Source organism: Humulus lupulus, chromosome 5, assembly GCF_963169125.1.
Source record: "Humulus lupulus chromosome 5, drHumLupu1.1, whole genome shotgun sequence".
Taxonomy (NCBI): Eukaryota; Viridiplantae; Streptophyta; class Magnoliopsida; order Rosales; family Cannabaceae; genus Humulus; species Humulus lupulus.
The window spans coordinates 197,955,928-197,983,330 of record NC_084797.1 but is presented as its reverse complement, the minus strand read 5'-3'; the positions used below and the strand labels follow the sequence as shown (position 1 = coordinate 197,983,330).

The 27,403-nt window shown below is 34.3% G+C and overlaps 1 protein-coding gene, 1 long non-coding RNA gene and 1 other non-coding gene across 7 annotated transcripts; 1 reads left to right on the top strand and 2 right to left on the bottom strand.

The window, feature by feature from the left end:
- Nucleotides 1–9,464: 9,464 nt before the first annotated feature.
- LOC133778017 (uncharacterized) lies at nt 9,465–15,240 on the top strand. 3 transcript variants are annotated; one of them, XR_009868960.1, is made up of 6 exons: nt 11,088–11,293; nt 11,849–11,902; nt 12,054–14,386; nt 14,464–14,568; nt 14,652–14,820; nt 14,908–15,240. It is a non-coding gene; the product is annotated as an uncharacterized LOC133778017 (long non-coding RNA). The 3 variants fall into 3 exon arrangements; XR_009868959.1 differs by lacking the exons at nt 11,088–11,293; nt 11,849–11,902 and adding an exon at nt 9,465–9,651 and having other exon boundaries at nt 14,913–15,240; XR_009868958.1 differs by lacking the exons at nt 11,088–11,293; nt 11,849–11,902 and adding an exon at nt 9,465–9,651.
- Nucleotides 10,195–11,138, bottom strand: LOC133778016 (PWWP domain-containing protein 3-like). Of its 3 annotated transcripts, XM_062217819.1 has the most exons (4): nt 10,989–11,138; nt 10,744–10,903; nt 10,516–10,643; nt 10,195–10,413 (listed from the first exon to the last, which is right to left on the bottom strand). In XM_062217819.1, the coding sequence occupies exons 1-4, from the start codon at nt 10,989–10,991 to the stop codon at nt 10,351–10,353; spliced, it is 354 nt and encodes a 117-aa protein (XP_062073803.1). In that variant the 5' UTR covers nt 10,992–11,138; the 3' UTR covers nt 10,195–10,350. The 3 variants fall into 3 exon arrangements, with proteins under 3 accessions (XP_062073803.1, XP_062073802.1, XP_062073804.1); XM_062217818.1 differs by lacking the exon at nt 10,989–11,138 and having other exon boundaries at nt 10,744–10,982; XM_062217820.1 differs by lacking the exon at nt 10,989–11,138 and having other exon boundaries at nt 10,516–10,625; nt 10,744–10,982.
- A 9,947-nt stretch (nt 15,241–25,187) lies between the features above and the next one.
- LOC133780845 (small nucleolar RNA R71) lies at nt 25,188–25,294 on the bottom strand. Its single transcript, XR_009869655.1, has one exon. It is a non-coding gene; the product is annotated as a small nucleolar RNA R71 (small nucleolar RNA).
- Between the last annotated feature and the right edge of the window lie 2,109 nt (nt 25,295–27,403).

Sequence of the window (27,403 nt, the reverse complement as noted above, 5' to 3'; positions counted from 1 at the left end):
GCACGAGGCAAGCTTTCCAGAGAAAACATCCCACACAACAACCAGAGCATACAACATAGTCAAGTGGCACGCAATGGCCCAACGAAGGTAACAAACAAGCAACACATAGACTGTAAAGAAAGCATACACAAAGGGACATGGAAAAACATCGTTTTATTCATATAAGGCTGTGATAGGGCAAGGGAGTACATAGGTTAAGCCCCTATCTGTTGGTAGCCATGGTGCTTCCTTAAGTCACTAGGTCACCTCCCCCTAAGGAGCTTTCTAAGGAAATGAATTTTTCCCAGGAACATATATGATTTTTTTCTGGGAGACATATGCATAATTACAAAAGTGCCATCCCTTACCCATGAGGTTACTTGGTGCAAGACTTGACTAATGATCAAGCACCAAGGCATGCTCATATATACAAAATGGCCCCCTGGAGGTCTGTCATGACGCAGCACGTCACACTCTCCCCCACTTAAATTTTCGGCATCCTCGACGAACCTACCCCTTGCTGATCTTCAATCTTCTGCGTACGCTTGTGCAAGTCCTCCGCCCTTTCCCAGCAAATTTCTTCATCTCCGAGCCCTTTCCACTTCACCAGAAACTCTTTCTTCTTCTTTCTGTCCACGACCACGGTCCTCTCTGCTAGGTTTTCTTCAGGTTGTCTGCTGCTTCGTGGCTTGATGCTGACTCCCTCTCTGGTAGACTGGTTGCGCGCTGGATCTTCTGGATCTTCGTGATACGGCTTGAGGTTGTTGACGTGCAAGACCGGGTGTATCTTCATCCATTCTGGTAAGCTGACTTTGTAGGAGGTCAGGCCCACTTTCGAGATGACTGGATCAGGACTCTCGTATTTGCGGACGATTTTGATGTCCTTATTCCCTCAGAATCTCAGTTGTTCGGGCCTCAGCTTGATCATCACTAAGTCGCCTGCTTTGAACTCCAGCGGTCGTCTCTTCTGATCTACCCACTTCTTCATTCTCTTTGATGCCTTCTCCAGATAGGCTCGGGCAATCTCGGTGGTTTTCTTCCAGTCTTTCGTGAAATTAAAGGCTCTCGGATTTCTTCCTCGATACTCATCCACTGTGTGGGGTAACAGCTGCTGCTGACCGTTAACAACTTCAAAATCGCTCTTGTTTGACGAAGAACTCTTCTGAGAGTTGAAACAAAATTGAGCTACGTCTAGTAGTTGTGGCCAATTCTTTTGATTGGCACTGATGAAATGCCACAAGTACTCTTCCAGCATCCCATTGAATCTTTCAGTCTATCCGTCAATCTGAGGATGGTAGCTCGAGGAAATATTTAGTTGTGACCCCAAAAGGTTGAATAACTCGGACCAAAAGGTCCCTGTGAATCTTCCATCCCGGTCACTAACTATATTTTGGGGGTACTCTCCAATACTTAACTACATACTTGAAGAAAAGTATCGCTGTCTCTTCTGCCGAGCAATATTTTGACACCGGTATGAAGGTTGCATACTTTGAAAATCTGTCCACGATAACTAAGATCGCACTCAAGTCTCCTGTCTTCGGTGAACTAGTAATGAAGTCAAGCGACACACTCTCCCATGGTCGGCTTGGGACTAACAAAGGTTCCAAAAACCCTGGCGTCTTGTGTCTCTCCACTTTGTCTTGCTGGCAGGAGAGACATGTCTTGGTATACTCCATGATATCGTCGCGCATTTGTGGCTAGTAGTACCCCTGCTTCAATAGGGCATGAGTTCTCTGCCACCCTGGATGACCCGCCCACAAGGTGTCGTGACACTCACTCATTAGTGTCCTCCGCAAATCTCCCGTCTTTGGAACATATAAGCGGCCACCCTTGGCCCACAAAAGATCGTCTTCTACCCAAAATTGGCGAGTCTTCCCTCTTTTGTGAGATTCATGATGGTCTTCACCACCGGGTCTTTCACCAGGTTCTCCTTAATGCGTTCTCGGATTGGAGTGGTCACCATGCTAACTGACATATTTTCTAGCAATTTTAGAGCCGCTAACTCAGCTTTGCGACTCAGGGCATCAGCTTCTTGGTTTAGACGGCCTGCCTTGTGTTCGAAATGAAAGTCGAATTCTGCTATGAACTCCTGCCATCATGCTTGTTTAGGGGTAAGCTTTGGCTGGGTGAGGAAATGACTCACCGCGACATTATCTGTTTTCACCACAAACTTCGACCCCAACAAGTAGTTCCTCCACACTCGTAGACAATGAATTACTGCGAGAAGCTCCTTCTCTTGTGCAGTGTACCGCCTCTCTACCTCCGTAAGTTTGTGGCTTTCATAAGCTACGGGGTGGCCTTCTTGTACAAGTACCCCTCCCAAAGCGTAATTAGACGCGTCTGTCTGCACTTCGAAGGGCCTATCGACATTTGCTAAGGCGAGGATAGGATCTCGCATCATAGCTTCCTTCAGACTCTTAAATGCTTCGACACACCTATCGGTCCACATCCAAGTTACACCATTCTTCAACAACTCGGTCAAGGGTGCCGCCCTTCTTGAATAGCCCTCCACAAATCTTTGATAATAGTTGGCTAAACCAACGAAAGAGTGTAATTCCTTCAAATTGGTGGGAGCCTTCCATTCTTGAATGGCTCGCACCTTCTCTAGATCCATGTAGATCCAACCACGTTCTACTATGTGGCCTAGGAACTTGATTCTCTCTTGTGCGACGGAGCACTTTTCTCACTTCACATAGAGTTGGTTCTCTCTTAATTTCTGAAACACTTGCGATAAGTGTCGTTGATGTTCTTCTATTGTGGAGCTATAGACCACAATGTAATCCAAGTAGAAAACTTGGTTCATCAAGAATGTGGTTGGTGTGTTTGTCAACCCAAACGGCATGACTCGGAACTCGAATGCTCCATATCAAGTCACACACGTTGTCTTCGGCTCATCCTCTTCTGCTATCCGCACTTGATAGTAGCCTGATCTTAAGTCCAGTTTCATAAAGAATTTCGCTCCACTTAACTGGTCGAATAAGTCGGCGATCAAGGGGATGGGGTACGTATTATGCACTGTCACCTTATTGAGAGCCCGATAATCAATACATAGTCTCAAGCTCCCGTCGTGCTTCTTCTGAAATAGAACGGGCGCACCAAATGGTGCCTTCGATGGTCTGATGAAGCCTGCCTCTAGTAATTCCTTCAACTGCTTCCTCAGTTCTGCTAGTTCAGGGGGTGCCGTCCTATAGGCCGCCTTCACAGATGGTTTGGCCCCCGGCACCAGCTCAATCTGGTGATCAATCCTTCTTCTAGGTGGTAAGGCTCTGGGGAGTTGATCCGGCATAACATCCCCATACTTCTTCAGGACCATTCGAATTTCTAGTGGAATGACTTCATCCACCGTATCCTTGTATACTGTGGGTAGGATAATATACGTGAGGTCTTGTCTTCTCACGCCCTTCTTCAATTGTAAGGCTGACAACAACTTGGTTTTTGGGGGCTGCTCCACTTTAGCAGGTACCACTGCAGGTGTCTCACCCATTATAAGTAAGCTTCCCGTAGCTGGGATGGGAATGGCTCCCTTTTCCGTAAGGAAGTGCATACCCAATATCACATCAAAGTCGTCTATTCGCACGACCACCAAGTCAATCTGCCCCTCCCACGAGTCGATCTTCATGTTCACCTATTTAGCCACACCGGTTGTGGCCAAGGCTTCTAAGTTAACTGCTTTTGTAATGAACCAACTACTCTAGACTTTGGACCATTAACGACAACTATACATAGACACTAATTTTTAATAAAACTTACAAGCGAAATAATCATAACTTCATTAAAACTTGTAAAAAACAAATGTTAAACTACATAAAATTTAAAGTAGGATATGGGATCCCATTGTTTTTAAAATAAAAACATAACATAACTTTGACATAATGAAAACTTATTACAACCAATTGCGGAAAAATACATAGAAAACCATAATTAAAGAGACTTCATCCTCGAATCGAACGCTCGGTCCTTCGATTCCATCCCGCCTCAATACACATTCACAAGCTTCCAAGAACCTTTCCCGCCACCAAAGCTATTTTCCTGCACATATAAACATAAAGGAGTGAGCCTAATGCCTAGCAAGGAAAACCTAACATGTAAACCATATACATAAAATTCATAACGCAACATATAATCAAGCATATCACAAACATATGTCACACATACAATAATGACCATTATTACTTGGGGCTCGTAAACTAAACAAGTCATATGCCCATTAGATTTGTGGGGCTTGCTAGCTAAGTAAGTCATATGCCCATAAATTTATTGGGACTTGTTAGTTATACAAGTCATATGCCCAAGACTACAACATACATAACACATAAATCATATGTTAACATAACACATAAATCATAAGATAACATATAATATCCTATCCTATTTTCCTTACAAAATATACCGGGATATGTGAACAGGATTGGGACTTTGGAAACACTCCTAAAAACCATCAAAGAAAGGTGAGTATACTAATGAAAAAGGGATGAAAATAATGAAAGAACTATACCATCGAAAGATACTTACCAAGAACCTTATGTTCAAGATCTTATATTTCCTAACCAAGAATAAAGAATAAAGTTAGGATGCTGATTAGAAAACTATAAGAACTTAAGGAAAACAATACCAAAATGAACTAGAGTTTGGAATACCTTGAATGCTTCTATGACCGATCTAAACCTCGAACCAAAATGTGCTATAAACCTTACTTCCCAAGTGTTTGGTAAGCTTATAATCCCTAACCCAAGTGTTTAAGCACTCAAAAATAACCTAGCAGCTTGCAGCCTCTGAACTTAGCTTGATGAATGAATAAATGGACGGGTACTAGGTCCTATTTATAGAGTTCAAGAATGAAAAGATCTTCATCTATCTTGAATAAAATAATGGCTTTTTAAATGAAAAATATATGAATTATTGTTCAGCAGAGGCTGAAGACTCGGTCAGAAAGATGCTGGACTTATCAAGAGGTTAAAGATTAAAATGAGAACGTTTTCAGAAACATTCAAAAATCCATCAAAGGAGCCGATATATCGCCTGGGCCAATATGCCTGAGGCTCGTCGAGGTGATCGTGCGAAGTTACGTGTTTTTCGTATCCCCGTATTGCGATATATCGCCCCCTATAGCTGCGATATATCGACATACGCTGAATATTTAAACATGAAATTGCACATTTTCAGCCTAATTTGAATTAAGTAAACAGCCTTGACTAAGTCCTCTAACATTTTCAAAGCTGCTGACAGACCCTAGGATATTAAAAAATTACTCTTAATAAACTTATTCCCCAAAATACTTAATTATCATTAAACATACATAAGACAAGTGTTACTATCTTATTGGGTCTATCTAAACCTTATAATATAATAAATATCACCATCAATATCAGTCATATTAATCAGACCTTAGGTTAAAATTAATATTCTTAAACTATAGGTTAAACTTAGAAAATCTACAAGTGTTACTACGAGTGTCCAATTAAATCCCGGTCTGAACCAAAATCAACATTCATAAAAATACTACTACTATTACTATTATTACTACTATCTAACTAGCTAAGTAAAGTTCTTGGACTCTACAACAGGTTGTCATACATTCTCATATCCATACAACATTTAGAGTTTGCAAGAGAGAGGAAAAATAAAACTTATAATGTCCAAAGTTTGCTCAAAAGTATCCCATAAATCAAACATCCAACAAAATGTCTAAAAAAATCCATAAGTTTTCAAGGGTCTTTAAGGAAGTCCCATTTTATTTAAATAGGATTTATTAATGGAAATTTGAGATGGACTCTAGTCCTCAATTGTGGACTCGTCCTCTGAATTGTATTCAAAGATGTTTTCCTAGATTTGGAAGTAGTCTGGAGCGCTAGCTATCGCCCTCATCCTGACACTCACTTTTGGTATGGTGCGTATTGCTTACTGTCATGCCATTTCCCCTTCCATGTCGTGTATCATCTCGAAATGTTCCTCCATCTCTCCATCATCATTCTTAACTAGGAACGCCTCTAAAAAATTGAATTCATAATTGTCCACGAGGTCATAAATGGTGTACTCGATAGTATCGAAGTCCAAGTCATCTTGGACGTCGTCGTGCCATGCTATGGTCAAGTGAAGGAGAGCTTCAGGGATATTGACAGTGATTCCCTCAGCACCCAGTATTTCTCAATAGGCCAAAGCAGTGCTCCTCTCTTGTTAATCATTCCCTGGTTATGCTCACAAACTACTGCAGTCTTCTTCAGTACGGCGATCCTCTAATCTTCATTATCCTCGTCGAGTTGCACTTTAGGTGTAGCACGAATTTCTTTAAGTAATTGTTTCTTAGTGGTCCTAATGATAAGAGGCTTCTTTTGTATATTGCAACTATAAAACTAGATATTTAAAACAAAGAAAGTAAATAAAAATTAAAGCAAATACTTACGACAGGTTGAGGTGAGATTTTCCAGCCTTTAGCATGTATGCGGAGGGTCCTTTAGAAAACATGAACGACATGTCTCTAACACCATTTGTAAGAACACCCTAATTTATTACTTTATAAAAACGTTACTCAACTCACATGCATTAGAAAAATACCATTTTAAGGAAAAGTTCAGTGGGGCCTTGATAAAACATGCAATTTGGCCCCAATAGTTTGAAATAAAAATGTTGTGTCCTTATGCAGTATTTGGAAATAAAATAAAATAATAAGTCCCACTGACGTAGTTTGAAACATAAACCATAACATAAGTTCTTAATTATTCATGGCGCTCATCTTGATCATTATTCGTTCATAGGACACCCCGCGTCACATATGACTAAACATCAAAACCTCCCACATCACTGTGTGTGCCACCAAGAAACCCTATTGCCTACCAGAAATGGGGAAAGTAAGGGGGTGAGCTAAAAGCTTAGTAAGGAAGTAGAAACAAATGCAACAATATTCAAGAAAACACATGAAGACTAAATTCGTATCGTAAATTCATGGCAAAACATATCGTAACTATATCATATTCATAAAAATTCATAATCATAATTATAATCATAATCATAATCATATTCATAATGTGATTGTGGCACCCCTATTGTACATGCCACATCATGAGGTAACTAGCAAAAGCATAAACTGGCAAGACCTCTTCTATGAGGTAAATAGGATATCAGGTCCTCAAATAACCTCGGCGCATCCGCCCTATGAGTAACGTCATATCCTTAGTAACTCCTTTGTTGTGTTGCATTCAGGACGCCAACAGCCTACTGCTTTTCATACAACATACAATTAGACATACACAACTCATATCATAACATAACAATTCGTACTTTTCATAACACTTTAGCTTACCATAGCTCATGTTTCTACATCAAGATTTATTGAAACAACCATAGCCTAATTTCAATCTTTCAAAAATAAAAACTCTTATGGATTTCCAATAAAAACCCTAACATGTTCCTATCTTCAATAACATCAACAAGTTGATAGAAAATCATTAAAAATAAAGCAAACCTCACATATCTTTATATAATACGAACATCATTATATACACTACACCATATCCGTATATCTATATCTTAAATTCTCATGCTTGAACAAAAACACACGCATGCACCTATATATAAGGCAACACATGCCTAGGCCTCGTACATGAATACACATATTCTAAGTAAATCATTTATAGGAACTACTCATACATGACCCACATGCATATCCCTTTTCATGTTTCTACGGATTTGATAAATATAAAGACATGGAAAACCACTATCAACACACATGGGGAATAAAAAAAAGCAAAACAACAATCAACAAGGCAATAGCAAGGCTAGAGATTTACTACTTCCTTGATGGTGTTCAAGAACACAAGAGCACAACAACCTTGGCACCTCAAGACCTAGTTTCAACCAAACCTAAAGAAACAATCTATCTCATAAGATCCAAGAAAAAAGAAGTAGATGAAAAGAAAAAACAACAAAATATAGAATCACTAGAACACTTTACCCTAGGGTGTTTTGAAGCCTCCTCCTCTTCTTCTTTCTTCTCCCTTGCTCATGCTCTCTCTATCTCTTCCTTTCTCTCTCTAGTTGAGCCTCTCTTTCTCTCTCCTCCTCTATGCACACGTCAGCCACAAGTGCATCTAAGCTCTTCTCTTTTCTTTCCCTTTTATTTAACCTAAGAGAAAAAATCCACTACTACAATCTGGACATCAGTCATCGGCCATGAGAGGTCGGTTCCGCTTAAACTGACTTACCGCATGTTCATAAGTCGGTTTACACAGAACCGACATATCATGTATAACAAAGGTAAGCATGGGAGGTCGGTTATGCCGGAACCAACCTACCATGTGGACATGGTAGGTCGGTTCACATTGAACCGACCTCCCATGCTTGAAGATGTCATGGTAGGTCGGTTCCTGCAAAACCGACATCCCATGTTAATCATGGAGGTCAGTTCTGTGTGGACCGACTTACCATGTCCTACATTTCTAACATGGTAGGTCGATACTATATGAACCGACTTATCATGTCACATTTTTATTTATTTTACATTATTTGAATTTTAAAATGCAATAATTTATTTAGTAGTGTATGAAATAAATGTAAATTTTTTATATTTATTAATGTACATTATAATGTTTTGAAATATAAATAGATTAGTCAAATTAATCAATTATTTATATATATAAAAAATAATTATATTTTATAATGAAAAAATATTTTAATTGAATAGTATTTATAATTTAAAATAAAAAACTTTATAAATATTTTAATGTTTTTAATTAATATTTTTAAATGACATGGTAGGTCGATTGTGTGTGAACTGACTTTTCATGTGACATGGATCAAATTAATCAATTATTTATAATATAAAAAAATAATTATATTTTATAATGAAAAAATATTTTAATTGAATAGTATTTATAATTTAAAATAAAAAAGTTTATAAATATTTTAATGTATTTAATTAATATTTTTTTAAATGACATGGTAGGTCGGTTGTGTAGGAACTAACTTTTCATGTGACATGGTAGGTCGGTTCTATGGACTGACCTATCATGTCATAAAAATATATTGTTAAAGATATATAGCCTAATTTGTTTTTGTATTATTTGAATTTTAAAATATATTTCTTTATTAAACAATACATATATATAATTGATTTGTGAATGCAATAAGTATAAAAATGATTTATTTATTAATATTATATATTATAATTTTTAAAATATTAATTAATTAATTATTCAGAATTAAAAAAATTAATTTAGTTTTTAATAAGAAAATATTTTAATTTATACATGACATATTTATAAATATTAGAAAAAAAAAGTAAATAAGTTGGAGATTTATAATTTTAAAATAAAATATCAACATATTAAACTTATATATTTTTTAATTTTAACATCATAAGTCGGTTCTAGAACAGACATATTATGCCGCATCATAGGTCTATTGCTAATGAACTGCCTTACCATGTTAAAATTATATATATTTAGCTTTAACGGCATAAGTCAGTTCTAGAAATGACTTATGATGCTGCATCATATTCAGTTGCTATTGGACTGACATATGTTAAAATTAGGGTGAAAAAAAAAGCACAAATCCCGCGCATTCTCTTATTCTTCACTGTACACCCCCACGAATTTTTTTATTCTTGTCTTCTTCATTCCGCCAACTACAGCAACTCCTCAACTCCGGTCGGCAGCAGCTCCTCCTCAATTCGTATTGGTGATTTCTCTCTCTATATATATATAAATTATGGATTGAAGCGTATATGTTGATTGATATCATTCTCTTAGTTTCTCGTCTTTTCTCCATTGTGGTTTATATATCTGGGTTTAAGGTGATTTCTTTATTCAGGATGTGGCAAGACAATTGTTTTTGTTGGGTAGATATGTATTTATATTTATTTTTTCTTTTTTTCATTCATTGTTTCCCCCAATTGTATCAACTTTTTTGAAAGAAAAATCAATTTCCTTTGTTGCCATCATACTTACGACTGCAATTCTTGGACTTTATGAAATTCAATGGCATTCAGTGTCTATTTTTATTTTATTTTTTTCATTATCAAACAGATGAGGCTATATCTCAAACAAAAAAGCTTTGCCAGAGTTGAAATATGAACCAGAAACTCTTTCAAACCCAACATTTCAAAAAGCTATTTTCTCTCTGTCTTTCTCTTTTATTTCTTTTTCAATTTTCTTTGTCAGATTCTTTAAATAGCTCTGAACATGAAAAACAATGTAGATTTATAAATCCAACACAAATAAGAGAAAATAAAGGAAACAAGAAATCACACAATAATAACAACAACAATATATATAACTATATATATAGGTGATGAATGTGCATCAACAAGATTATTAAGACAAAAGCTAGCATCATAAAAAAGACTAGGATAATAATAAATTTCTCAGTTAAGTCCGTCTAGGAGGGAACCTTCTGCTGCTGCTGCTGTGGCTTCTTTTTCACACTCTTCTTCTTCTTTGCCTAAACATAATATGAGATGAAAGTAGTAGTCAAGTAGTGACCATTCAATTAATGTAAGCAGGTTCATCTTAGAATCTTAGTAAGCAAAAATCAAGTCCTGACCTCACTGGAGGGCGCACTTTTGGCCCCTTTTTCAGAAGTGCTTTCAGCATCTTTAACCTCAGCTTCACTTGAAACAGGAAGCTCACCAGTTTTATCTCCACTTTGATCGCCTTTGGAGGTTGAAGATTCTTTAAATTCACATAAAAAAAGTAATCAAATGACCAGAAACAAAGTGGTAAAAAATTAAGAGTCAATTTCCCATATGACCATTTTGTTTTGAGACTTTACCTTGAGAAGTTTTCTGGTTATCAGCTTTTCCTTCTTCCCTGGTTTCTTCAACCGTTGTAACTCTACTCTCATCATCAGCCTCACTTTCAATCAAAACCACAACTTCCTCTGCCTTGACTGGCTCTTCCTTCCTACTTTGGCTCTTCCTTCTTTCTTTGTCCTTCATATATAATGCAAACCTTGGCTCTTAAGATTTTCATTTAAAAACAACAACAACAGCAATAATAATAAGACTATCATGTTACCATTTTTTTAACGTGAGATTTCTGTAATTGTCATAATTCTTGACACGAGTTCCAATACAAGAAAGTTGTTTTTTCATGACCATTTTTTTTTCCAGAAGAAGCCGTGTTGAGACTTGAGAGCAAGTAACAAGTAGTTGTCACTAGAGAAGACAAAGAAGTGAATAAGTCATATAGTTTTCTTAGATAGCCTAATCTAAAAGCAAAGTCACTTCAATACTGACAAATATTAAAAGAAGAAATAAGAAAATGATAGAAAAAATGGTGCTCCTGACACTCCAAGTGACGTTTGCACCTTGACTAAAATGGTATGATGGCAAAGTCATTTCTCATTGCTTTAATCATCTTCTTTATTGATTATGAATTATATATATAAGCATTTTCAAATTTTTTTTATATATATGGAATTCGGGCTTCTTATTTTGCTCTGTACATTCATATTAATACTTGTATGTGCTAAATCAAATAATGGTAATTCTGTGTAATATATCTACTATTTCTTTCTCAAAATCGACGTGTTTTCACAACAAAGATAGCAAACCAGGGGAAAATAATACATGACAACTTTATTTTCTTATCTTTTTATATGGAAAAAATTAATAGCTTTTATAAAATATGAGAAAATATAAAGGTTACTAAGTTTTTTCTAGTTCTTTTTGAAACAAGTTACTAGTTTTAAAAAAAATTGAAAAACTATTGACTAGGTCAATATTATTTTTTTGTTAATAATCTTTTTTGAGACCAAAATTTAGTTACCAGATTTTAATAACCTAGTTACTAAATTTGTAAAAATAAATTATAGTATTTTAAAATTACATATATTAGGAAGTCTTCAAACTTAAAGAGGTACTACTTCCTTGTAGCATAACTCCTCCCCATCATTGACTTGAGGCCATGGGGCTTTGCCAAGTATTTATGTAAATCTTGACTAATCTCTTTTCTATTAATCTTGACTAAATCTTGTATTATACTATATTATATACTCATTAAGGTTGTAAGTTCTAAATGATCAATGAGCTTAATTTTTATTTGTCTAGTAATCTTTAAGGTATTAATTTAATTTTGTAGGTTTTGGGTGGAAATATTAGCAAGGATCATTGTCAAGTGAATTAATTTGCTTGATTATTGTTAATTGCAAGAGGTATGTATGTTCTCTTATTTTTTTTATAAATATTATTATAAAAATGTTAGAGGAGTTTGAATATCTTAAATATTCATCCATAGTGAAGTAGGTTCTGAGATTAAAATTGTGTGTTGCGGTGATAATGGAAGGTTGAGAATTTGTGTGTTTTAGTGAAGTAGTTTCTGGGAAATTTATTTGTGTGCTGCGGAGATATAAGGAAGAAATTTATTGTGTGTTGTTTGAATTGCTTGGTTCTCTATTGACAGATGGTTAGGTCACTATTACAAGGGAAATGTTGCCCAAATTCATTTAGAATTATGTTTTATTTTCTTATATTTAAATTATGTTGTGCTTGCATTGTTCTTTTTTTATTGGCATAGGGAAGCTCTGTCAAAATTTAAGTTAAAAAGATAGTGTATTAATAGGAATATGACAGCGCTAAAATATTGTATTCAAGTCTTGGTGAAATTGCTTTTGTAATAATAAAGTAATTACGTTTTCACGTATTGTGGTGTTTAACATTCTAACTATTAAACAATCATACACTATAATGATTAGTTTTATTGTATAAAAAATAAATAGATAGCAATTCCAAATAGCAAAGAACAAAAAGATATCCTCTCCAATTCGAAAGTTAAGAGTCCTTTAGCTAGCACAATTCAATAAGTTGCTTATTCTCAATTACTCAGTTGTAGCAAACTGAAAAAAAAAAATATACACATAGATGATAAGTGGCTAATATTTTGTCATATTGATTAATGATAAGTTACTCATTAGCATGATACTTATAATACATAATATAATCCATTTGAACTACTAATTAATACTTAAAAAACTATTGAGAGATTGGTCAAAATTGTAAAATGGCCATTGTTTGATCATGATTATCTCTTTCTTTCAATAGCAATTTTTTTTGTCTCTTTTGTGGTTCTTAAGGACACGGGTCACTTATATATTCTACCCATTTGAATACATATTTATCTAATTAACTCAGCCCCGCCACACCACGCCACACATGTCACACACACCTTGAGTCATCTTTACTTGACACACCTTTCTACTTTTGCTAAATTTAAATCATGAAAAAAGCCAGACTTTATTGCCTAACTATCCTATCGGAGTCTATTAGTTCTATATAAGCTTCAATCTATATCTTCTAAGTCATCTCAAACAATTATTGAACATCTACATTTTACTTGCTGCGTGTTTCTACTATGGCACTTCCTCAAGCCAACTTCGGTTCCTTTTCTAGTTTTTATTCTAGTTCGAATTAAGATGTTTGCATGCCATGTCTTCAAGGCCAAAGTCTATTGACGTTGATTGGACTACAAAAGTGATCTCTCATATTCGTGCTCACCAACCTCTCTTTCTCTATATGTATCTTAATATATTTGGATATATATATATATATACACATTGATCTCTCATATGTGTGCACTTCAATTTCTATTTCTCTCTCCCTATATATGTTATTACTCTCCTGTCATGATTACAAATACAGCACAATCATGATTTTTTTTTTAAAATCAAAGTCTGGTGTCTATTTTAAAAATAAAAACAACAGAGTCTGGTTCTGGGCATAAGAATAACTACTTTAAGACAAAAAACATATTACAAAAACTTCTTAAGCATATTATATATGGAATTTTATTTTCATTTTCCTGACCTTTTTTTCTTTTGACTTCTTCGACTAGTACATTTTATAATAACTCACTCAATGTTATAAAGAAAGCCAAATAGAAACATTCAAAGAGGCAAAACAGAGCAAGATTTTCAAAGTTCTTATTTGAAATATACCTCGAGCATTAACAAATCTAATGCAATGCTTCCATTTCAAATCCCTACAAACATAAAGCTAGATATCGTGAGTAAAAAGAAACCAATGAAACTGAAAAAATAGAAGGGAAAAAAGTATAAACCCCATGCCAAAAAGCTATTCTTTCTCACTACAGGAGTTATCGTCAGGTCAAAACTCAAAAGGGCATATGCACAATAAGATGAAACATAAAAAGTTAAATCAAGAATAAATCTGATCAAATAAAAAAAATCATATTCTATAATAAAACAAACCAATGATCACAATGGTTAGATAAAAAAAAACTTCAATAATGAAACTAGTCGAACTTGAGATGAGAGAAGGAGATGCGAGAAAGTATATAGGTCAAAACCATTGGTTATCAAATGTTGGATCCACTTGAGAAGAACGAGTTGAATGGGTATCAAAGCGTATGCTTGATTTAAATCCGGGTGAGATGTGGTTGTTGCCATATCATAAGGGGTAAGTTTTTTACTTTTAGTATTTTGTTAGTGAATATATATAATATTAATAATGAAATATTTTTGTGTTTTTGTTAGAAAACATTGGATGCTTATAATAATTGATTTTGATCACCAATTGTGCTATTTCCCGGATTCTCTTCACAATTTTCCACCAGATGAAATCAAATCTCTCATTTCTCGGTAAAAATCTAACCAATTAACTGCATAATCTTTAATTCATTTAAAATTAACAACATCTAAATGTTTATGTTATTATTATTTAGTGTCTTTCAACATTTACGCACAAATAATGCAAAAACTAAGGAAGTCGCGTGGAGAATAGTTAAGTGTCCTCGTCAACCATTACAATCAATATAATGTGGGTTCTATGTTATGAGGATGATGAAGGACTTCGTGACAAATGAGTTTTCAATGCGATGGCTAACTAGTAATGTAAGTGAAAATATTCATTATTAAAGTTCTAGCTTTACCTTAAGATTAAATATATTAATTCAACTCATGCAATGAATTTTGTTTTAGTGTAGCGGGAAGAACTATTACACAAAGGATGAAATCAATGAAGTATGTGAAGAATGGGCACAATGCGTCATGGATTTGATGAGTACTACATAGGTCCATTCACTTTTGTTAACTTAGACTTTTAATGAGATATACTTACAATGTTAACTTAGACTTTCTTGAAGATATACACACTTTTGTTGCCTAACTATAGTTTACAATGCTTATGTGAGTCATTTTGTAATTAACTTAAGACTCGTTATTTTAGATACTTAGTTCAAATTTTAGTATTTTATATTATTGTGATATATGTTTTGTTTTGTTCAGTTTGTTTGTATAAAAAAACATGATTTGTTTTGGGCATAATACACTTTTTAAGAGAAAAAAAACACCATAAGTCGGTTCTACTAAAACTGACAATAGATGTCTACATCATAAGTCGGCTGTGAACCGACATATTATGTTTTACACCAGAGGTCGGTGTACAACCGACCTACCATGTCTTACACTAGAGATTGGTTTTGCAACTGACGTACCATGTCTTACACCAGATGTCAGTTTTCCACCGACGTACCATGTCTTACACCAGATGTCGGTTTGACGCCAACTGACCTACCATGTTTTTACATCATAAGTCACTACATGGGAAGTCAGTTCCCAACCGACTTATGAACATTCAGATGTCAGTTTTTAACCGACGTATCATGTAATTTTTGTAGTAGTGATCCTAGCCTAATGTGAATGGGAATGTTTTCAAATTCCATTTTTCGTAATTTTGGCCTAAAATCAATGTACAATAAAATGATAATTTAATGGAAAATATGTCAACAATCCCCTTACCCAAAATAGCTAAAACGCATAATTTATTTAAATTTCAAGACTTAATGGGGAAAAGAAATCTTTCCCTTTCCTACTCCCTTCTCACACCCTCTCTCTCTCTATTTCCCTTTTTATTTTATTTTTTTTCAATTATTTCCCTTTTGCAAAATAAAATAAATAACAATTAATCAATAGGAGAATATACACTATACATGGAAACTAATGCATGCTCACCATGCATACCATGCACATGCACAAAGATAAGTGTGCAAGTGCATCTCTACTAACCATGCACCTTGGTGCACACAACCAAAACTCAAGAATTCACAATTTAAAACAATTAATAATTTTAAATTCAAATAATTTCTACCAAACCATTCAAACAAATAAAAATAAATTTCTAACATTTAACAATTAATAATAAAATAAAGCACACAAATTAATAAATAAATAAAAAAATTGGTGCGCTACAAAGACTGTCAATATGAAGTCTTTTTCAATGGGATGAATGCCACAACAAAAGAATGGGTAGAAAAAGGAGATGGTACCACCAATTTCTACCAAGTATCAATCGATGAAGCCTATTGGATGTTGGAAGACATGGTGGAATACGATTATTGTTGTTGGAATTCTCCAACAACTAATCAAGTTTGGGAAAACAATGTTAGCCATATGGAGCCTAATTTTATTTACACTCAAGTACCATGGGAGGAGAACTTGGAGAATTTTCAAGATATATCCCCAAGTGAGGAACCACAACCAAGTTCATTGGAGGATTTCATAAGAGAGCACATATCCAAGATAGAAGCATATATGGAAAAACAAGATGCACTAATTCAACATCAAGAAGCATCTTTGAGGAATTTAGAGAATCAAAGTGAAAAAGAACAACATGAGTTGGCAATTTTGAGGAGTGGTGAAGAGTTGGAAATGCTTTTGGAAAATTTTGAGCAACTACAAGAGCCTACTTCAATCCAATGCAATGAAGAAAAGGGAGAGAAACTAATAAATCCAAGCTCACCAAAATTTGTCTCAACCCAGAATGTTGTAGCATTTTCGTCACAACAAAACTGCCTAGAATTTCAGGAAATTCAGCAACAAAATATCTCCACTCCTCAACCTATTAAGTCATTGGTCATGCATGAATACACTTATCAAGATCCAATGTGGCCACTACCTCCTCCACCATCAATAGCATCATACCCTTTTTTTCCATCATGCATCTTCAAAAAAAGAAAGTCAAGTTGAAGATTTGAGCTCACCAAATCCACATCTATCCAAGCTTGAGGGATGTCACAACAAACACCCATATGTGAGGGAATATGCCACTCTTTATGGGTGGAAGTGTAATGACCCGACTATTTCTAAGACCTCAGACCATTAAAAACTACTATGACATTGCCACTAATTTGAATACGTACATAAGAAATACCATAACTTTATTTAAAAACCAAAATATTGTACCAAATACAAAATAAGGTAAAAATATAAAATGTGATATGGTATGAGATCCCATTGTTTATAAAACATAAAACATAAACTTTAATTGTTTAAATAATAAATGTGGAAATACATCAAAACATAATTTAAAAGACTAAAAAAAATGTCATCCTCGATCGTCACGTAGTCCATTCAATCCATTCATCCTCAAAGCACATGCTAAGCTGCCACGAATCTTTTCTGCCTTCCATATTCATTTTCCTACATCAAGCTAAAAAAAATAAAGGAATGAGCCTAATGCCCAGCAAGGAAAATCTATTAACAACATACATCATAAATCATAAACATAAGACTATATCATATACATATACTACAAAACATATGACTATAAAAACATATATCATATATGATTACAATATTAATGGCCATTAAATCATTAACATGACATGTGATAAAACCATATAAAACCTCTGTCTACTAATCGAGGGTTAGATCACAAGGTAATAAATGATAACCCATCTAGGTCCTTTGTCTACTAATCGAGGTAGGGTAAATAATAACTCTAAATCCATGAAAATGATAAAGATCTAGGGGTTTTCTATCTAAGCAACTATAAGCCCTAAGTGACTATAAAACATATTTATACATATACATATCATAGCATAAAACATATAATCACATAAACATATAAACACATATAATCTATCCTATTTTCCTTACCAAGAACCGAGATATTTGGGAACAAGAACGAGATTTGGAACATTCCTCAAACCAACAGTAAGGATGGTGAGTTTCTAAAGAAAAAGATATGAAAAGAAAACTAAACCACCCAAGAAGAAACTTACCGAAAAGAACCTTAAGTTTCAAGAAACTTAAACACATAATCAAGAATCATAACACAAGAGTTATGATCTGAAAGAAAATAAAAGAAAACTAAAGAAACATGAAGAATTGAACTTAAGGATGAGAATACCTTGAATGATCATATGACTTGATCTATACCTCGATATCGAAATAGCTCTATATCTCACTTCCTAAGTGCTTAGAAAAGCTTAGATTGGAAAAGCTTTTAAGCTTTTAACCCAAAACCCAAGTGTTTCTCTCTATAGTAACCTTAGCAACTTGAAGGCTCTAAATAATACTTGAAGAATGAAGAAAATGGCTGAGTACTAGGTCCTATTTATAGAGTTCATGGAGTGAAACTAACCCCTTTTAATTTGAATAAATAAATGAATATAAAATGAAAAAGATTTGAATTTTCGTTCAACAAACGCCCAGAACTCAGTCAAAATCGTTCAAAGGTAGGTCCAAGTGGTTAAGGCTATTTTTAAAATTAAAATCACAAACTTTTAAAAAATTGCACCAGGGGCGATATATCGCCTACCCTAGGCAACATATCGCCCAGACCATTTTCCCGAGCCCCGCTCGGTTGTTCGCGCGAAGTCGACGTGTTTTCCGTATCTTCCATAGGCAATATATCGGCCCCTATAGCTGCAATATATCGGCATATGTTGATATATCAAACACGTATTTGCACTTTTTTTCAGCATATTTTGAATTGACTAAACAACTTTGACTGAGTGAAAACGAAATCCTAACAGCTTCTGGAAGGTTCTAGAGCTTCTAGATCTTTCTTTTAATTAAACTATTCATCAAAATACTTAAATCCTTAAATAAACATGAATATGACAAGTGTCACATTCTTAATAATTCTTTCTAAACCTTAGGTTATAGTAAATAATATTTCTAGGACCAGCAATATTAATCAAACCTTATGTTATAATTAATATTTCTAAACTATAGGTTAAACTTATAAAATCCATAACTGTTGCTATGAGTTTCCAACTAAGTCCTGGCTTGAACAAAAATCCACGGAAACTAACATACTACAAAGTACAAACTATACTAACTGCTACTACTATCTAGCTAAGTAAAAATTCTGGGACACTATAGGAAGCCGCTCTTTGATGTGCACTTCTCCAAAGTCAAGTCGATGACTTTAAATCAAATGCTTCTTGGGAGGCAACCTAAGATTTCTAAACTTTTATTTTTGTTTAATTTTAATATCAATAAATATTCAATGTTAGTTGTTTTTGACAATTGCATAGTAGCTTTCTCTTTTCTTTCTTTTATCTCTCATGTAGGTTACATTAAGGTGAATGGGAGTGGATGCAATTATGAAGATTGACACTAGCAATCTTGAACATCATTGAAAGGGGAGTTCTTCTTTAACTCTTCTTTATTTTATTTTTGTTAAGCTTAAGTTGTCTCACATACTTGAGGATTTTGTGCTTACAAAACTTTGGGAAACTAAATCTTTCTTTCTTTTTTTTTTCTTTTTCTTTTCTTTTTTTTATTTTCTTTTTATTTTTCATTAAAAAAAGAATAAATTGAGGCATATTTTCTTTTGTTTGGTAATTTTCCTCATTCTTATGATAGGATACATGATTGATATTGTACATAGCTTGTTGAAGAATGTTAATATTCACAACAAGAAAAAATATTATGATAACTCAGAAAAAGTGCTATCAAATATAGTTTATAACACTTTAACCAATGCTAACATAGCCCATGTTATTAAAAGTATGGACCTTTTTATAACAATTTTCAAGTGTTATCAATAGTGTTGTAATTGGCTATTCCATTTCAGTTTTTCTATGTTACAAAATACATACAATATCTATTTATCAAGCTTTTTGTCATCAAGCATTATTCTTATTTCATGACATCATTTAAGTCTTATAAAAAATATTATTATAGATTCTTTTATAACATTTTGTGCTTGTTATATTTTGTCAAGACTCAAACATTATGCTGATTTCATGTCATTATTTAAGTGTTGTAAAATATGTTATTATAGATTCTTTTATAACATTTTGTGCTTCTTATTATTATATTAATGATAATTCTTTCGTTATAGTTGTTATTTTTTAATTTATATTATATTTTAATAAATTTTATCTTTTTTACCTTGATAACAATATAATGATAAAAAAATATTAGATCTACAAAAATGTCAATATCATCATATTAGGTAATTCAGTCCAAATACATGTTTTACTTGAGAAGTGAACAACTTTCAAAAACTAAAGTTTAGAGAATCAAAATCATCATAATAAACTTCTAGCTAAAATTTGAAAAAACTTTCATGTTTCAATTAAAAAGTGAACAATGAAATCTAAAGATATTATGATGCTTTGTTATTTCCACTTGATTTGAAATCCTATTGTCGAGCCCAAAAAGTGTACCATGACCTTCCATTTGATTCCCTATATCTGTGTCTGGGTCAGAAATGAACAACAACAACAACAACAATATTAAAGCAATACAGCAAGACCTTTTCCTTTATAAAGAGTACAAGGAAAAGAAAACGAACCTCAAGAGCCTAACTATATGAAGATGTATGGCAGCATAACCAACTGCATTAGAACACAATATATACATAAATAAATTACTTGACATATATATAAAAAGAAAAACAAATAGTAGAGTACTAATGTAGAGTTTACAAAATATACTAACCTGGTCAGTTCATTCTTACTTTCTCAATTGGCCATGCAATTATACTACCAACAACATCTTCCATATGGCAGATGTTAAAAGTAGGCCTCCAAAGAAATGCATTGGGTTTCCTTACAAAATCTATTCCCACTTTCATGGCATTTGGACCAAGAGCAACATGATGGACCTCATCTTCTGGATCACTTGAGATGAAGTACCCATCTGCAATAATATCTCTAGATCCAGTCCAATCCAATATTTTGCATTTTTGGCCATATATGTTATCTTTACACTTGATAACTCTAGGAATTAGAGTTATTTTTATGCTTTTGAACTTCTAATTTTATCAAGAAAGAGTGGTTTAGGGTTTTTTGTAGTGTCTTTATTTTCGTTTTGTCAAATATTGAATATAATAAGATAATATTAGACATTAGTATATAGTTGGAAAAATATACCCTAAATTGTGAAATTTTGCCTTAGCAGGTGGTTGATAGAATTTTGCTCATTTGGAAAGAGATTGAAGTTTTAAATGGTTTCAGCAGGAGGAATGCTGCAGCATTGCAGCAGCATTGCGTTCTACCAGCCAATCTACTTGATGGCCCACGTGGAAGCTACCATTTAATTCTCCAGCTCACTTTGGGGATTATTTAAATTGGGCTGCTTGGTAAAGAGATAAATTCTTATTGGGCTTCATTTTGCCTTGGACCCATTTATGGTAAAGAGGACAAAAAGACAAAAAATGAATTAAAGGAAGATAAGAGAGGCCCACGTGACCATAGGGGAGAAAGTGACCTAGAACAAAGGGTGTCTTCTTTTCCAATTAGGGATATACAGCAGAGAGACAAAAAAGAAGTCCCAGCCGCCTGTGCAAGAGAAGAACACCCATTTTGGCAGCCATTAAAAGAGGAAAGAAGGAAAGAGAGAGAGAGGATTTGAAGGAAGAAGATAAAAAGAGAAGGGTTATTTGGGGGACACTCCTTAATATTCTTGGCTTGTGTTTCTTTCCCTTCTCTCTTGGAACTTAATTCTATTTTTTTTTCTTTGTTGCATTTATTTGGATTATGGATGATTACCAGCTGGGTTATTTTGTGTTTAAAGTTATGAACTAATTCTCTTGAAGTTAGGATAATTAAGGAACCTTGTTATGCAATTGTGGAACTTTGCTATTGATGGTTAATGCTAATTGAGGTTTATTTATTCAAGTAATTTTCATGCTTAATATTTACTATTGCTTGATCACCTTTAGTAAATGATTGAAACAATTAAGATTGTTGAAAAGGATTTTAATTATTGGACAACAGACTTGAATGGTGCAAGATTAATTTCTTTGATTTTAATTTTGTGAGGGTATAGACATATATTGCCTTGCATAATCTAATAGAATTGGTGATTGATATGAAATTCTTGAAATTAAATTAACTTAGACATAAGTAATTTAATTAGAGAGTTAAACCTATTTGATTTCGACAGAAACTTGTGGACTTGATTAGAATTCTTGATTAGTAAACTGTCAGTGTACCACAACATTTTCATAGCATTGCTTCCAAGAATTGCAAAACAGGGGGAATTAATTATCCTAGCTTACCATTTCATTATCAACTGTTTTTCTTATTGCATCCCATTAATTTAGACATAAATGCAGCTGTTAGTTATTTTTAATTGCATATAAAAAAATCAACTTCAAATTTAATTTGAGTTTGGTTCTTGTATTTTTAATCATTTTGCTAAACTTTAATTTCACAATTTTAAGCTTAAAAACAATCCTTGTGGATACGATATTGGGTTCTTATCACCTTATTACTTGTTGACAGTGTACACTTGCACTCACACTAAATTTTGCACAACAAGTTTTTGTCGCCGTTGCCGAGATTGTTTAAAGTCATTTATTGTGAAATTAAGTATATCGCAATTTGGTTTCAATTGTTTTTGTACTAACTTGGGTGATTCTCGTGCAATTTCAGGTTTATACAGTGTATGAATGAGAATCAAGACCCTTAACTACTTCCCATTGATCTAGAAATCGAGCCTACCTTTAGAAGAAGGCGAAGAATACAAAAGCCAAAAAGGGAAGTAGTAGTGATGGATGCTGAGCAAGGGGCTCATGTAGAGTCCAAGAACTTTACTTAGCTAATTGTTTAGTAGTATTATAGTATGTTTAGTATTATCTTTGTAACTGTGGATTTTTGGTTCAGACCGGGAATTATTTGGACACTCATAGTAGTACTTATAGATTTTCTAAGTTTAATCTATAGTTTAAGAATATTAAGTATAACCTAAGGTTTGATTAATGTGACTGATATTAAGGATTATATTTATTATATTATAAGGTTTAGACATCAACCAATAGGATTTTAAGCACATGTTATGAATGGTGATTAAGGATTAAGTATTTTTGAGGATTTAATTTAATAAGGAGTAAAGTTTGAATCCCCTAAGGTCAGTCAGCAGCTTTGAATACGTTGAGTGCTTAGTCAAGGCTGTTTACCCCATTCAAACTTAGCTAAAAATGTGTAATTTCGTGTTTAATTATTCAGCGTATGCCGATATATCGCAGCTATAGGGGGAGATATATCGCAGCACGTAGATACGAAAAAACACGAGACGATGCACGGTCGCCTCGGGCATACTGGCCCAGGCGATATATCGCCTACAGGGGGCGATATATCGCCTCCTTCAGCATATGTTCAATTGTTTTTGAATTCTTTTCCTTTCAGCCATTCAAACTCCTCCATAAGTCCAGCATCTTTTGAATGAGTCTTCAGCCTCTGCTGAACGATTATTCAAATGATTTTCACTTAAAAAGCCATTATTTTTATTCAAGTAAAATCAAGATACTTTCATTCCAAAACTCTATAAATAGGACCTAGTACCCAGCCATTATTCACCTTTTACTCTAAGATCAGAAGCTGCAAGTGTTAGGAGAGTGTGAGAGTTAAACACCTGGGTTTGGGAAATCATAAGCTTAAACATCATAAGCTTATCAAACACTTTGGGAAGTGAGGTTCTATAGTATTTCGGTTGAGGTGTAGATTGGTCTTTCAAGTCTTTGAGGTAACCAAAACTCTAGTTCCTTTCTGTATTATGTTATTTTCTTCCTCATAGTCTTCTACTCAATCTCTAACATTAATCTTTATTTTGGTTAGGGAATCCAAGTTCTTAAGCACATAAGTTGTGGTAAGCATATTTTCTCAATGGTTTAGTCTTCCTATTCATTTTCATTTCTTCTTCTTCATAAGACTCACTCTTTCTCATTATGGTTTTAGGAGTGTTCCAAAAGTCCCAACTCAGTCCATTATATCCCGGTAACTTTGGTAAGGAAAATATGCTAGAATCTATATGTTTATGTTTATGTTATCTTATGTGTTATGTTATGATATGTTATGAATATGTTATGAATATGTATGCATGTATGTTTGTAGGCTTGGGCATATGACCCATATGACTAACAAGACCCCAAATGGGTTATGGGCATATGACCTACTTAGCTAGTAGGACCCCACTAATCCCATGGGCATATGCTTGTTTAGTCTATGGGACCCCAAGTAATAATGGCCATTATAATAAGTGTATTATGTGTTATGATATGTCTTTACGTTTATTATGAAATCTATGTTTATGACTATGTGTTAGATTTTCCTTGCTGGGCATTAGGCTCATTCCTTTCTGTTTATGTGCAGGAATAAGCTTTAGAGGCGGAAAGATTCATGACGCTTAGAGGATGTGTATCAATGGTGAATGGAGTCAAGGGGGCCGAGCGTTATTCGATTCGAGGATGTAGTCTTGTTTATGTTTTTATGGTTTCAAATGTATTTTCCGCATTTTCTATGTAACCCTTTTTACTTTAAGTTGTTTTTGTTTTAAAGACGATGGGTACCCATATCCTACTTATTTTATGAAAGTAACCTTTGTTTCCACAAGTTTCAATAAAATTATGGTATTTCTGCAAAAATGTAAGTTTTATGTATAGATTCGTTAATGGTCCAAATAGTCTAGATTAGTGGGTCATTACAGCTCAACAGGGAGTTGCCCAGAGGGTAGCAAATCTATCAGGAGTTGCTCATGATCCACCAGTAAATATAGCAGGAGTTGCTCAAGATCGAGTAGCTCAAGGGGGAGTGGCTCAAGGGGGAGTGGCTGCCAAAAACGAGCAAAATGCAGTTATTGTGGCTGATGATAGAGATCATGCTATCAGGCAATATGCTCTCCCCCTCTTCAATGAGCTCAATCCAGGCATCATCAGACCAGAAATTCAGGCAGCCTAGTTTGAATTGAAGCCAGTCATGTTCCAGATGCTTCAAACTGTGGGTCAGTTTAGTGGGATGCCAACAGAGGATCCTCACCTTCACCTTCGCTTGTTCATTGAAGTAAGTGACTCTTTCAAGCTGCCCGGAGTGACAGAGAATGCATTGAGACTAAAGTTGTTCCCATACTCCTTGAGAGACAGAGCTTGGTTGAACTCTTTGCCATCTGATTCTGTGAGTACTTGGCAAGAGTTGGCAAAGCAGTTTTTGATGAAGTATTTTCCTCCCACTAAGAATGCCAAGCTCCGCAACGAGATTAATTCATTTCAACAACTTGATGAAGAATCTTTATATGAGGCATGGGAGCGGTTTAAGGAGTTGTTGCACAAATGCCCTCATCATGGCATTCCTCATTGCATCCAGATGGAGACATTTGATAATGGTCTAAATGCCCACACTAGAATGGTGGTTGATGTAATGACCCAACTACTCTAGACCTTGGACCATTAACGAAAACTATACATAGACACTAATCTTTAACAAAACTTACAAGTGAAAAGATCATAACTTTATTAATACTTGTGAAAACAAATGTTAGACTTACATAAAATCTCAAGTAGGATATGGGATCCCATTGTTTTAAAAACAAAACATAACATAATGGTAATTAAAAAGAGATTACATAAATAGGTGCGGAAAAATACACATAAACCATAAATAAAGACTTCATCCTCGAAACTGAAACTCTCGACTCCTTGAATCCATTCCACCTCAATACACATTCCCCAAGCATCCACGAACCTTTTCCGCCACTATAGCTATTTTCCTGCACATTTAAACATAAAAGGAATGAGCCTAATGCCCAGCAAGGAAAATCTAACATATAGCCATAAACATAAAAATTCATAATGCAACATAAAACATACTATAACACTTATGTCACATACATACTATAATGGCCATTATTACTTGGGGTCCCATAAACTAAACAAGTCATATGCCCATTAGATTAGTGGGGTCTTGCTAGCTAAGCAAGTCATATGCCCATAATCTATTTGGGGCTTGTTAATCATATAGGTCATATGCCCAAGTCTACAATCATACTTAACATAACATATTACATAACATAAAATCATAAGATAACATATAAAAGCATATAACACATAAATCCTATCCTTTTTTCCTTACCAAAATAACCGGGATATGAGAACTGATTTGGGACCTTGGAACACTCCTAAAAACCATTTATAATAAGGTGAGTATATTGAAGAAAAGGGGATGAAAGTGATGAAGGAACTATGCTATCAAAATATACTTACCAAAAACCTTGTGCTTAAGAACTTGGATTTCCTAACCAAGAATATGAATAAGGTTAGAATGAGTAGAAGACTAGGAGAACTTTAAAGAACATAATACAGAAATGGACTAGAGTTTGGGATACCTTGAGTACTTCTATGATCAATCTAAATCTTGAAGCGAAAGGTGAATAAACCTTACTACCCCAAGTGTTTGATAAGCTTATAATGGTCAAGTTTATAATTCCCAACCCAAGTGTTTACACTCTCACACTCACCTAACAACTTGCAGCCTCTGAACTTAGAGTAATAGATGAATAAATGGCTAGGTACTAGGTTCTATTTATAGAGTTTAGGAATGAAAAGATCTCATTTAACTTGAATAAAAATAATGGCTTTTTAAGTGAAAATAATTTGAATTATCGTTCAGCAGAGGCTGAAGACTCGTTCAGAAAGGTGCTGGACTTATCAAGAGGTTGAAGGTTTGAATGGAGAACGTTTTTGAAAACTTTCAAAATATGCTGAGAGAGGCGATATATCGCCCCCTATAGGCGATATATCGCCTGGGCCATTATGCCCGAGGCAATCGTGCAACGTTTCGTGTTTTCCGTATCCTCGTACTGCGATATATCGCCCCCTATATCTGCGATATCACTACAACAAAAAAGGCTATTTGCGTCAGTTTATAACTGCCACAATTGATTTTTTGCGTCAGTTTGAGATGTGACGCAATTGCCCATGACGCAAACCAGAGTGTCAATTGCGTCAGTTTGTGGCAGTGCCCCACTGACGCAAATGACACTCTGGTTTGCGTCAGTGGGGCACTGCCACAAATGTTAAAAATGAGTATTTTTTGCGTCAGTTGGGCACTGTCACATAAAGTATTAACCAGGGAAATTGCAAATATTTGTGCCAATTTCTCTGGCCTATTTTGATAAAAAAAATCAACACCAGAAACAAAAAAACAGCAGCAGAAACGAAAAAACAACAGTATAATTTTTTTAAAACATTTATCTAGAGTTAACCTTTGTGATCAAAACTATAAAAGTAATTCAGATATCAAAGTTAATATATGTACTCTTGTGTGTTCTAAATTTCTAAGTATTAAACCTACTTAAAAAAATCAAATATTAAAATGCAAAGTTTAAACCTAAAACAATTACATAATCATTAATATAAAACTATCCAAAAATTAAAAAATTCGAAATTATGTCAATTTAT

What these genes read in the sequence shown, in the direction of transcription:
- LOC133778016 (XM_062217818.1), bottom strand. Translation starts at nt 10,909, where the DNA reads ATGAAGGACAAAGAAAGAAGGAAGAGCCAAAGTAGGAAGGAAGAGCCA. An exon ending in TAACCAGAAAACTTCTCAAG is followed by an intron (nt 10,644 to 10,743) that starts GTAAAGTCTCAA and finishes GTGAATTTAAAG; the next exon opens with AATCTTCAACCTCCAAAGGC. An exon ending in AAAGTGCGCCCTCCAGTGAG is followed by an intron (nt 10,414 to 10,515) that starts GTCAGGACTTGA and finishes TATTATGTTTAG; the next exon opens with GCAAAGAAGAAGAAGAGTGT.